The 13,145-nt window shown below is 41.8% G+C and overlaps 1 protein-coding gene across 1 annotated transcript in view; it reads right to left on the bottom strand.

Moving 5' to 3' along the window:
- Plekhb2 (pleckstrin homology domain containing B2) overlaps nucleotides 1-12,765 on the bottom strand; it is a 40,139-nt gene extending 27,374 nt beyond the window's left edge. Inside the window, exons 1-2 of the mRNA XM_047545422.1 lie at nucleotides 12,611-12,765; nucleotides 469-513 (exon numbers count right to left, since the gene is read on the bottom strand). Of these exons, the coding sequence (XP_047401378.1) occupies nucleotides 469-505 (37 nt within the window). The 5' untranslated portion in view covers nucleotides 506-513; nucleotides 12,611-12,765. The remainder of the gene's footprint in view (nucleotides 1-468; nucleotides 514-12,610) is intronic.
- Between the last annotated feature and the right edge of the window lie 380 nt (nucleotides 12,766-13,145).

Below are 13,145 nucleotides of genomic sequence, written 5' to 3'. Positions count from 1 at the left end.
TGGTAGAGTGGCTGCTTAGCATGCATGTATAAGGCCCAGTACTAAAAGGGAGGGATGGGGGGAAGAATTCCATGTGTACAAAAAGCTGTTTTATAGAGTTTTGAAAATTCCAAAGGAGAAACTGAGGAAAACAACATAAGACTTTATGATTTAGGCAGGCACAGTGGAGCATGCCTATAATCCCAGTGGCTTGGGAGGCTGAGGCAGGAGTATCAAGAGTTCAAAGCCAGCTTCAGCAAAAGCAAGGTGCTAAGCAACTCACTGAGATCCTGTCTCTAAGTTAAAAAAAAAAAAAAAAAAAAAAAAAAATAGGGCTGGGGATGTGGCTCAGTGGTTAAGTGCCACTGAGTTCAATTCCCAGTATCAAAAAAAAAAAAAAAAGACTTTATGATTTACTTTTAAAAGCTATCTGTTTCAGCAAATGGAAATAGACACGTGTCCTAAGGTAGTCACGTGCCCTATACTCACTCTGTCGCAGCAACCATCCACTCTTCACAAATGCCATCTCTTCACCTACAAGAGAAGAAATAGGGAAGTTCAAAATTATGCCCCAAAATAGAATGGTTTATCTGTTTCAAGTCTCAATCCTAAACCCTTTTGATGTCAATTGAGGAAGAGCCCAAAGACAATGGACCCCACTGAGTACCTGGCATTTACCGAATACCCCTCAAGTGGGTTCACACCTGCCCTACCTCTCCTCCCATTCTAGGCTTCAGTCTCACCACCCACCCTGCTGAGTCTAACAGTCATGAAGCAGCCCAAGGGGCACTAGGATTCAATTCTGATACGGTCTTAGGACTTCCCATAACATTTCCTGGGGTCCTAGGGTCTAGCTGTTTCAGCTTTACAGCTGGCATGTCCAGACAGGTTGGCAGGGCCTAGTCAGATGTGCCACACTAGAACAGAAAATTAGGAGTTATCATGAAAAAGTTTGATAATTTAACTCTATAAAAATAAAAAAATCTCCTAGACCTCAAAAAGATTTATACCAAATTTGGGAAAAATATTACAACCAAATGGCAGCCATGAGTTTACTTCCTTCACCTACGAAGCTCATATATATTGTAAAGAAAAGGCAATCACTTGAGAGTTTACAAAAAGGAAAAAAAAAATGCAAGAATAAGGTCCTAAGAATATACTCAATTTCTCTCTCAATTCAAAGACAAAATTCAAAATGTAGTTAACAATTTTACCTATCATCAGATGGGCACAAAAAAATTCCATGACATCAGCCAGAAGAAAAAACAAGCATGATGACAAAGAATGAACTCCCTTCTAGAGGGGAATTTGATAGAATCTGCCACAATTTAAAAGCTCATATACTTTTTCCAGGCACAGTGGCACACACCTATAATCCCAGCACCTTGGGAAGCTGAGGCAGGAGGATCATAAGTTCAAGATCAGCCTCGGCAATTTAGCAAGGATCCAAGCAACAAGCAAGATCCTGTCTCAAAATAAAAAACAAAAAGGGCTGAGGATGTAGCTCAGTGGTAAAGCACCCCTGGGTTCAATCCCCAGCATCAAAAAAAAAAAAAGTTAATTTACTTTGACCCAAAAATCTATTAATGGCAAGTTGCCTTGTTGATAGTATGTGTAGAGATTCACTAATATTTATATATATTCACAGTAACATCACTTATTCACTTATACCACAAAATACTAGACACATCGAGCACAGTCCACAGCACAGGACTGCTTAGCAGGGGCCACACCCACCCAAGGCAGAACATCAGGCAGCAAAAAGGAATGAAGAAATGAGGTAGAACGTATGTAACAAGCACACACACCTCTCACCTGCACCACTATGTTCTGAAAGGACTCATGGAACCTATAGAGAATCGAAGTCTCCACGGGAGAAATGAGGCAATGCTGTGACAGACAGAGGGTGACCAGCCCCATTACACCTTTTTCTGTATTCAAACTTATTTTCAACAGTATGCCCGTATTATCTTTATTTTATTTTTTCGAAGTCAACAGATACTATTTGGCAGTTCAGATCATGCACAGAACATTTTGTTTTCAACTTTAATTTCTTTAGAGATACTAAGAAGGCTCGGAAGGTTAGCATCTTGCAGTAAAAGCTGGAGTGTGAAGCACAAAAATGCAAAATGAGTTTCCTTCGTACAACTCCCATGGCTAAGCATGGCTGAATTCTCACCTTTCTCCAAATCTTTAGGAAAAGACTTCCACAAGTCTTAGTCATCCTATACTCCAGTATTTTAAAAGTTCTTTATTCTGAAGGTTCTAGCTCTCCTTTCAACTTTTGCCAATTCATCTAATTCATGTTGTCTGCCCTATCATGAAAGAAAGATTTTCATCTTCCCCATACTTTTTCTCACTTAGGTTCTTGAACAGATAAACTGAATCCAGAAAGATAGCCTCCCACTTTCCCCCAGAGGATGTGAACAGACAAGCTGCTCACTGCTGCTGGCAGCTACCTTCTGACCAGGATGGGCCAGCCCACAGATAATTGACCCTTGAGAAAGAACTCACAATGCTGAGCCACCAAATTAACTAACCCTGAAAAACACCCTAATCCAGGGCTTTCTAATAAGCAAAATTATAGGTCTCTCCTTTAAGCTGGGTTGAATTTGGGACTTCTAGGAGTCTAAAACAATCATTCTTCCATTAAGATTTGAGGCAGAGAAATAATGCTATTACATTTTCATTCAACAAATATTTTCTTTTATTAATTTTTTTGGTCCTGGGGAGTGAATCATGCATGGCAGGCAAATGATCCACCTTTAATCTGTACCCTTGGCCCCAAGAAATACTTACAGAGTAACTAATGAGTGTTCAGCCTTGTACAGGACACTAAGGATACAACAATGACCAAGTCAAAGCGCCTGCATTCATGTAGCTCACCCTCTAGTGGAAGAAACAGGCAAAACATAAACTTAAAAGGATGGAATACTGTAAACAGTATATCTCCTCAGTGATATTATTACCTCAGAACACAAAAGTGAAAAGGATTATGCACGTATGCTAAATCATGGATATTACAACTTCCTATCACCATTATGTCACCTGAAAAAGAAAAATTACCTAGCTGGGTCCGGTGGCACATGCCTGTAATTCCAGCAGCTCAAGAGACTGAGGCAGGAGGATCACAAATTCAAAGTCAGCCTCAGCAACTTATTGAGGCCCTTAACAACTCAGTAAGACCCTGTCTCTAAATAAAATATATAAAAGGGTGGTAAGTGCTTCTGGGTTCAATTCCAGTACCTACCCAAAGAAATTTACCTTGAAAGTAAGTGTTAAAAGACAGCTTTAGGTAAAGTCTTAAGGATCTAAAGATTTCCTACTATCTCCACTATTTATATGAGTCAACATCTGAATTTCCACATACTGTGCCTGTTTTCTTGGTGTGAGGGACAGGTTTCTTTTCATGTAGTTAGGGTTCAAAAGATTTCAACAAGGAGAAACTAAACAGCTGACTCTAGAATCAAATTCCAGTGCACTTGAATCAAGATTCAAAAACGATGGGCTGGGATTGTGGTTTAGTGGTAGAATGCTTGCCTAGCATGTGCGAGGCAGGTGGTTCAATCCTGTACACCACATAAAAATAAATAAGTTATTTTTAAAAAGATTCAAAAAGGAGAGAAATAGAAATATTTACATCTAAAGGACATTGTAAACGTATCTTCAGTATGCCTCTATAAAATAGTTCAAAACTATTAGAAAAAGGGAAACTGGGATTGTTACAAGGAAGAGTCTAGAATTGCAAAAGAAACTTATTACTTTTTGAAAGAGTAACTGTTAACTCAAGTAGCTTCTTATCTGGTATCATCCTGTCTACCTTTAGTCATTATACAAAACAATCTCATGTATCCCCCAGTGCCTAGATTTTTATCTCTAACACTAGTTTCGTCTAAAAGGAGTCAGTGATCCTTGAAAATGAGCTGATTACTCTAGAGTCAGGATAACTCAAGATGTACCTATGATGTTTCATTGTTGAAAAACAGATGCACTAGCTATAGTGGCATGCTCCTACAATCTCAGCTATTTGAGAAGCTGAAGAGGATGGCTTGAGCCCAGGAGTTCAAGGCAGCCTGAGCAACACAGTGTAACCTTGTCTCTTTAAAAAAAAAAAAAAAAAAAATTACTTTCACATATGCCCACAATCCCAGCAACTTGGGAGGCTGAGGCAGGATGACTGCCAAGTTTAAGGCCAGTCTCGGCAACTTAGCAAAATGTTGTCTCAAAATTTAAAAAGTAGGGCTGGGGAGATAGCTCATTTGGTAGAGTGCTTGCCTTGCATGCACAAGGCCCTGGGTTAGATCCCCAGCACCAGGAAAAAAAAAAAAAAAAAAAAAAAAAAAAAAATTTTAAATAAAAACAAAAGTGGAGGGAGGCTGGAGATGTGACTCAGTGGTTAAGTATCCCTGGGCTCAATCCCTGGCATCAAAAAAAAAATTGCTTTCAGAAATGCCTTTATAAAGGATAAAGAAACTAGGTAAATTAAGGGCAGCTAGTGGCCAAATTAGGCATGTCAAATTCAAATAATTACTGTTCTTAGAACCAACAGAGGATGAATGGCATCCTGAGTAGAAAAAGATTAAAATAAGGTGGGACAGTGTGGCACACACCTATAATCCCAGTAACTCGGGAAACTAAGGCAGGAGGATTCCAAGTTCAAAACCAGTCTCGGCAACTTAGCCAGACCGCCTCTAAATAAAATATAAAAAGGGTCGGGGATGTGACTCAGTGAGTAAGCACCCCTGGACTTAATTCCTGGTACTTAAAAATAAAGAAGAATTTATAAGATACATTGCTATAAAATGTGGTAGGGAAAAAAAGATATATCTTCCAATGTAAGTTTGAGTTCACCCAGTTGAGGGCCCAGGGATTAGATTTTTTTTTTAAAAAACTGAAATATTTTTATTTTGTATAATATCCCCTCATTGGATAATTCCAACAGTTATTGTGCTAATAGTGAGGGATATGTGCAGCTTTTATTATCTAAGATCAGAATTTTCTTTTCAAGACAAAAAAAAAAAAGAAAACTTCTAAGGTAAGGGTTCAAGTATACTAAAACTTAGGTAGCAGAGAAGATCTAGTCACAAGCTTGAAACCAACCTAAACTTCACCTGCTGAGAATAAATGGCCCTGGAAAAATTTACCATGGATTCATAAACTAAGTTATATACTGAGGGGTGAGGGCAATCTGGCTGTGACATCACTCATCCCACTGATCACCAGGGTTTGATTCAGCTGATATGGTTAGTTAGGTAGGTGTCCCCTTTCTCCCACACTGCTACATGTGTGTTCCTCCCAAAGCTGTGTGCTTGGATGATTTTCCCTGCTACAGGAAGACCCTTCTTCAGTCAAGTGTATACAAGTAGCTGCACTCCCCTCCTAGAACCTCCAAAGAAGTTCTAAAGGAATGTATTGAGTATAGTTACTTGTACTTGCACTTATTGGCCAATCCCCAGAAAAGTCCAAGGAAGTCAAAAGAATCTAATAGTCCCACAATCATGGGAGCTTTCTAAGCCTCCTTATGGAATCTTTACCCAGATCAGAAAGTGTTGTTAGGCACAGATCTCCTTGGGGCACTGAAGCTGGGGCACATAACATCTGACAGGGACAGCAAAGTGGCAGCCATCTGAGTGTAGGAGTAAGCACTTTATCCTAACTAAAGAGATGCATATCCTTTGTCTACATCTACTGTGTTGGCCTCCGCACCAGTATCACCACCACAGAAGCACTACTTGTCTCATCAGTTTCCACTATCGGCAGCAACTTATCCTGGCCTCTAGTTTCCAACCCATAAGCAACATGTGACACAAGCCAGACCCTCCACATCAAGCAGGACAAATAAGATGCATCAAGGACAAGTCCTTAAATAAGCAGCTACAGCAGGGTATGGTGACAGATGCCTGTAATCCAAGCTACTCAGGAGGCTGAAGCAGGAGGAGCACAAGTTAAGGCCAGCCTGAGCAATTTAGCAAGACTGTCTCAAAATAAAATAGAAAAAGGTCTAGAGATGTAGTCAAGTGGATGCAAGTGGTCCTGGGTTCAATTCCTAGTACCATAAAAAGGAAAAAGAGACATCAATTCATTCTAGTCCTTCCTGAAATGCTACTAAAATAAAAAGTTAAGGTAAAAACAAGGCCTCAATCCAAAAAAACAGAACGAGGGAATGGCAGTAAAGACAAAAAGAGATGAGATGATTAACGACATTTTGAAAGTTCCAAAGCAACTGGACAACTGGTAATTAACTTAAATTTGGCCTTCTCTGCTTTATCATATATTAACAGAAGCAAAAACACACCTCAACTCCTGTCACAGAACACTGGAAAGATTCAGAAAATGGAAGTATAAGAGATAGTGCGAGAATTTACTGAATGATTTAAGAGTCACTGATGTCTTCTACCCATCCAGGTAGAGGCCTTCCCTGATCCTGAGGATGCCCCCAGCAGAGCTCTTAGTGGCCAAGAGATGCCACTTTTAGAAGAAGAATATAGGATATGTAGGTTTTAAACTTTCAGCCCTCTTCTTTTACTTACTTACTAGATGCTAACTCTAAGCCAGGGCACAGCCCGAGAGGAATGACTTCTGATTCATGTGGGAGCTCGTCAATCAAAAAAAAAGAAAAAAAGTCAGTCTCTACTAATACCCTAACAGGGAAGCACACCAGATGATAAATTATAAGCAAACGAGACCTTCAAACGGTTTTTTTTTTTGTTTTTTGGTTTTTTTTTAGTAAATCTCTCTTAAATAGGTAGAGAGAGCAAGCATTGTAAAACATGTGAGGAAAGTCTAGACCATAAAAGATAAAGATTAAAAAGGGGAGAGGACAATCTCACAAAAATCAGAGACAATGCAGGAACCAAAAGCAAACTTAAACTACACACAAACAATTATCATAAAAGAAATTATGTTGCATCCAAAAAACAAAACAGAAGGTTCTAAAATAGAAACATTCAAAGTTCTCAGTTAAAAATGATAAGCACAGTCAGGCATGGTGGCGAAAGCCTGTAATCCCAGTGGCTCAGGAGGCTGAAGCAGGAGGAATGCAAGTTCAAAGCCAGTCTCAGCAAAAGCGAAGCACTAATCTGCTCAGTGAGATCCTGTCTCTAAATAAAATACAAAATAGGTTGGGGATGTGGCTCAGTGATTCAGCATCCCTGAGTTCAATCCCCAGTACCCCCACCAACAAAAAGATAACCAGAACTAAGAGTTCAATAGAGTTGGGGATGTACTCAATGGTAGCACACAGATGCATGAAAGGCCCTAGGCTCAATCCCCAGCACAGTTAAAACACAAATAAAAAAATAAATTCAATAGAGGAATCTTTCTCTGAAATAAAGGAAGAAAAAAAGCCGAAGAGATGAGGTGGAGTACAGAATAGAGGATGAGCTTGAAATACAAAATACTCTGCTTAGGGTTAAGAACATAGCTCAGCAATAGAGTCATGTGCTTAGCATGAGCAAGGATTTATAGGAAAGTTTCAGAGATAAATCACCAAGAAAAGAGCAGAGAAGAAATACCAGATAGAACCAGACAATACAGTTCAAGATTCAAAAGTACCATAAGCAGTCAAGCAGGAAAAACTTTAAAAAAGCCTCAGTAGATTGCTGTGAAATTTCAGAATGCTAGGGACAAAAAATACAAATCTAAAAACTTCTCAAAGAAAAAGAGTCACATTAAAAAGTGCAGAGCACCTTTATGGACAATGCAAAAAGCTGGAAGACAATGGGGCAAGAGAGAAAATGACTTCTAAGCCAGAATTCCATACTGGGTCAAATTTAAAGACATTTACGCAAGTGCTAGAAGTCTTAAGAGTTGCCTCCCAGGTACCCTGTATCCTGTTTCCAAAACATAACAAAAAGTATGTTCCATAAGAGAACAAACCAAGAGAAACTAGGAGGTCCACTTCATACGGGGTAAGACAAAGAAAATTCCCAGAAAGACAGTTATATGGCAGGTCTGGAAAAAGTGTTACCCTACCCTAATCTTATACTGCTTAGGTGACCAAGCTTAATTTTTACTCCATCCCAATCTTTGAGGGCTGGATGACTGAAGCCCAGAAGTTCCTCTTCAGGTAGGTAAACCAAAACTGTCTGGATCAAAGATGGTTGCTAGAGGAACCACCAGAAAACCTCTTACTTCATTTTAATTAAATACATGAATATTCCTCCACTTTATCAGTCTCTCCCTCCTCCTAATTTAAAGATCCCAATCCCCAAGGAGTAAGAAGTTGATTTGCAAGTTTATTTCCCACTCTCCTCCTTCACTGTTCAATTGGTGCTCAGTCTTGTTATTGGTTGCACAACTCTGAGAGGGAAAAAGAACCCTACCTTTGGGGCCAAAAATTGGTAATGAAATAACCAGTACAGACTGAAGAGTACTCCAGGGAGACAAATAGAAATGACTTTACTAAGAGTTTCTGATTGATGGAGTACACTAAAAAGTGTTTTATAAGGGAGCAAAACTCTTATATCCTAGTGAAACAGGAATTTATGGATACAAAGAGAACATGGAATCTCAAAAGAGAAACTACCATAAACTACTGGAATGCAAACAACTGATGAACAACCTAGCTGTGCCCTTGTGGTACCGTCCTTGCCTTGCCAAATGGCTGATGAAAAGCAACAAACCGCAAGATAAGCACAAGGCATCTGGTGGAACCACAACTTTAGGGAGCATGCACATTAAAGTCCTTTATAACCAAGAAATGACCATAATGAGCCTCATGATAACAGAGGAGAAAAGCATTTGGGTGGAGATTTAAGATGCTAATGAGATATGCAATGTAGGAAGTAGCATGATTCCAAGGCAAGGCAAGCAAGCGAAACTGGTGTGGAATTCAGTAAACTCACCCTGACTCCACCTCTAGTTCAGCCCCTTACTGTCCCTCTGTAAATGTTAAAATCCTAGACCAAGAGGAGGAGACTCACTGTGTCTGAGATTGCCCATACTCCCATCCTACATACACTTTACCTTTATTATAAATCTCTTGCTCTGCTATTCACACCTGATGCATCTTTAAATACTTTTCTATGACACAGTAAAGAACCTGAAGGGGGCTGGGAGTGTAGTTCGGTGGTAGTGTATACCTTGCATGCATGAAGCCCTGGGTTCCATCCCCAGCACCACTTAAAAAAAAAAAATGGAAGGTCCAAATAGAGGTCTCCTCTGCTCCTGGAGACCTCCTCAAACCAGTGTGATAACATTTTCAGTCTGAGTAGAGGTCTTTGCTCCCAATGACTCCTCACACCCCCATAGGGTGACAGTGTAAAATCAAAAGATTACATTGAGGGTTGTGCAGCTCATTAGCAGGGTATGTGGTTAGCAAGTGAGGAATGTTTCTCAAATGGCTTAAAAAGCAAAGTTAAGTTAAAATACCGATGAGGGTCAAAATTTGAACACACCCTAGAAGCAAAAAAACAAAACAAAAAACCTCCCACAATACATGATTGAATTAAGTCTCTGAAGAAACAGAAATATTTGTTTCTTTGACTTGGCATGCTGAATTCCACAGCACTCCACAACTTATTTTAGCATTGCACTATTTATATCCTGGAACAAAACCTAATGCATAAACTAAAACTCATCTGCTAAGTTCTGCTGCTAGTCTCTAGAGGATAAAACATTAGGAAACCTAGCTAGCCACACTGCTTTCACACCAATAAAACTTAAAGCTTAACATAAACCATATTCAGCAATTTGTATTATTTTAAATTTGAATTCAAATCATTTTAAAAAGCACTGAGTGCAAAAGGACCAACTTAACAGGTGGGAAGAAAATACTGCCTTTGGATTGTGACAATTCTGGGTCTGAAGCTACTTTGCCTTTATTCAGCAGCATGACTTTGGGCAGTACTAAACTTCTCTAGGCCTCAGTTTTCATTCCTGAATAAAAAGACACATTAGTTACCTCACAGGATTATTGTGAAAATTAAACAAGATATGTCCAAAGAGGCTTGTAGTACACACTTCAAACATAAGAACTGTATTTAAAAAAAAAAAAACTATTAAAATTACACTACTAATTCGTTCCAAGAACTGGCATTCGATGTCTACAACTGACTTACAGTAACCTCAGTTCCTCTAGTTTGTTTTCTCACTTAAGGTATAAAAGATGCTTCCTTAATGAAAAGGAGGGAAATTCTTCTATGTTCAAGGACAGTAATGAAGAGTCAAAGAGAAGTCGGAGGAATACTTCAAAACCACAGAGGGAATAGGAGAGTTGAGGGACCCACCACATAGAGGTAATTTCATATGTGGTGTTGGTCATTTCCAGTTGGGGACCACTTCTTAATAGTAAGCCTAATATAAGCACAATCAGCGAGCAGACAAGCCAAGAAGGCAAAAAGGCAAGAAAGTCCAATTTTATGTTCCCAAAATCAACTTTGGAAGCAAATATACAACGAAATGATGATAAATGGGTTAGCTAGTTCCCTGTCACATTTTTAAGTTTGCTCTTTGCTGTTTTTTAGTAGTTACTGCTGTTAATAAAGTAATTCTTTAATATCCAGCAAGACAGAAGAAAGAAAAAAGGAGAAAAGAAACCAAATATTAAGGCAAGTTTAGAAGCACAGCAAAACTTTCTGAATAAGTTAAGAAACACTATTACTCCAAGAGTAGTATCTGACCTAGAGTGGCGATGTGCAACTTTAATCTAAGCTACTTTCGAACAGGCAGGAGGATCCTAAATTCCAGGTCAGCCCAGGCAATGCAGCAAGACCCTGCCTCAAAATTTAAAAAAAGAAAACAGCACCCCTTGGGTTCAATTCCCAGTATCCAAAAAAAAAAAAAAAAAGATGGTATCCAACCTTTCTATACCACTGCTGAAATATTTCAGAAATTCACAGTCTCTGAGATGATCAGGAAACTTACAAACTGTGCTAATATCCTTAAAATATAATGCTAGTAAAGAACCTACCTCAAGTTCTGAGTTGTTTTCTGCAGTTCATCTCAAAAAGCAACTTACCGACTACATTACACCAGACACAATGTTATCTGACAGGAAGATCCTACAGCATAAATCTGATTCCTGACCTCACAGAGATCACTATGAAGGGGAAGAGACAAGAAATCCCTGAAGCACAAGATAAACACCAGAAACAAGGGAAGCCCAGGCAGGCACCTCCCAGACCAGAGTGTTTCTTCCCAAGACACCTGTCCTATGTTAACCAGCAGTCCAGCCAAGGGTTAGGAACTTCAGGGCCCTAGAAACACTCCTGAGCTCCACATTTGAACCAGTGGCAGCAGTATTCCATACACATGCAGGCCCTTAAGCATATCCACCCACTGCAAAGGTAAATCTACAAATGTATTTGTGCGTGCATGCTTAAGTCATTGATTTGTTCAACCGATATCAAGGGAAATAAGTAAATAAACAGGTAACAGTTCCAGCCTGGGCCCTAACTCCCGGAGTGACTTCAGACAAGCCACTTCCAGGAGCACTAGTTCCCTCTAAGGCCACAGGAGGCCATGGAATATTCCTCTCTCTTCCTGCAGGCAGAGGCTCCTCCCTTTCATAGTCTAATGGTAGGCACCAAAAAAGTCAATGATTTTCTGGAGCCAGAAATCGGTAACATTTTGAATTAGCCATGTTCTTTAGATGTTTCAATAATCCACAACCCATTCCTTTCCTCGACCCACGCTGAAACACTATGAATTTATTAATCGCTCATTTATGAAGCTTCTTCTACGTGAATGCACTACGTATGGGATTAAGGAAAAAACCCACCTATTCCGACGCAAAATAAAAATCCCTGTAGTCCACAGTTCTCAATCGAATTGGGTAACAGAATCAAATGTAAAAATAAACAAAAGATATAATATACACTAAGCACCTAAAACTTAAAACAGTGCAAGTCTAAGAGCAAGGAAAATGAAGCAGCGGCGGGCCCCACCCGCGCGTGCAAAGCCCCAGTGCTATTCCAGACTCCTAAAAGGAGGCGACCACCGACCACTAGGCGGGAGAACCGACAAGGCCGCAAGCTCCCCTCCATGCGGAGGCAAGGCAGAGGAAGACCCGAGGCGCAGGATCCGCAGAGGAAGCTGCAAGAAGAGCAATAGCAGGCCCCTGCAGGGCTGGACGTGTGCAGGGCGCACACACGGCCGGGAAGGGCAGGGCGGTGGCCTCAGGTGGTCGGGCCCTGCTGGGTGTCTCTGCAGGACTGACTCCGAAAAAGGCGACGCATCGGACGGCCCTGAGGGGGAGGGGAATTCCTTCGGAGGGGCGCGGGGCTGGATGGCTCTAAGGGACACTAGGATGGAGGAACTCCTGAACAGGAGGAGGAAAAGTGGTTAGAGGAGTCAGGAGGGTCCTCTTGGAAGAGCGCGGGGCTGGGCGGCTGCAGAGGATAGGAAGAGGGGCGCTGGGAAGGGGAGTGGAGGAGAGGACAGAGGGGGGTGTCCCCTCAGAGGAGCGGGGGGCTCGGGCGGCTCTGGGGAGGTTCTGAGGGGGGCCGCCGGGGAAGAGCGAATGCACAGTAATGGAGAGGCGGCGGGGGTCCCTTCAGAGGGACGGGGAGAGCCCGGGAGGCGCGGGGCGATCGAGACAAGGTTCAGGGGGGCGCGGGAAGGGGGAAGCCCCGCGGGCCGGATTGGGGGTGGGGGGCTCGGGTCGCCCCTACCGAACCGGCACAGTCACCTGCGAACGCTCGGGCGGCGGGCGAGGACCGGCGGAGAGCGCAAGGGCACCGCTGGATTCCTGGGCTCCGACTGCCGCACCTCCGGCGTCCCGTCACGACCCTGGCGGGTGCGCAGGCGGGTGCGCAGGCGCGAAGCCACGCCGGAAGCGGGGCGTCGGCGAGTCCGGGTGGTCAGCCTGCGAAAGGAGAGGGGTGGGCCCGGGCTAGAACCGTCCACCTCCCGAGGTTACGGCTGGGGGCGGGCGGGAGCTCACCACCTTGGCTGATAAATACCACTCGAACGAAAAGGGCCAGTGCTCCTTAGAGAAATGGACGACTGCTGGAACCCGGGCACACGGAAGCTGAACCTGGAACTTTATGTAGGCCAGAAATAAGGAAGTGCTTAAAGAAAAAAAGAAAGAAAAAGAAATAATGAGGGCATGATAAAGAACACGTCGATCAACGTAAAAGAAGGCCCAACGGCCAAACCCAGAAGAATTTTAGCAATAGGTTACATAGGATTAAATAATAACCTAGAGTATGAAATAGACGTGA

Source organism: Sciurus carolinensis, chromosome 3 (assembly GCF_902686445.1).
Source record: "Sciurus carolinensis chromosome 3, mSciCar1.2, whole genome shotgun sequence".
NCBI lineage: Eukaryota > Metazoa > Chordata > Mammalia > Rodentia > Sciuridae > Sciurus > Sciurus carolinensis.
Note: the sequence above shows the minus strand (reverse complement) of the source record. Positions and strands in the feature narration are given on the sequence as shown.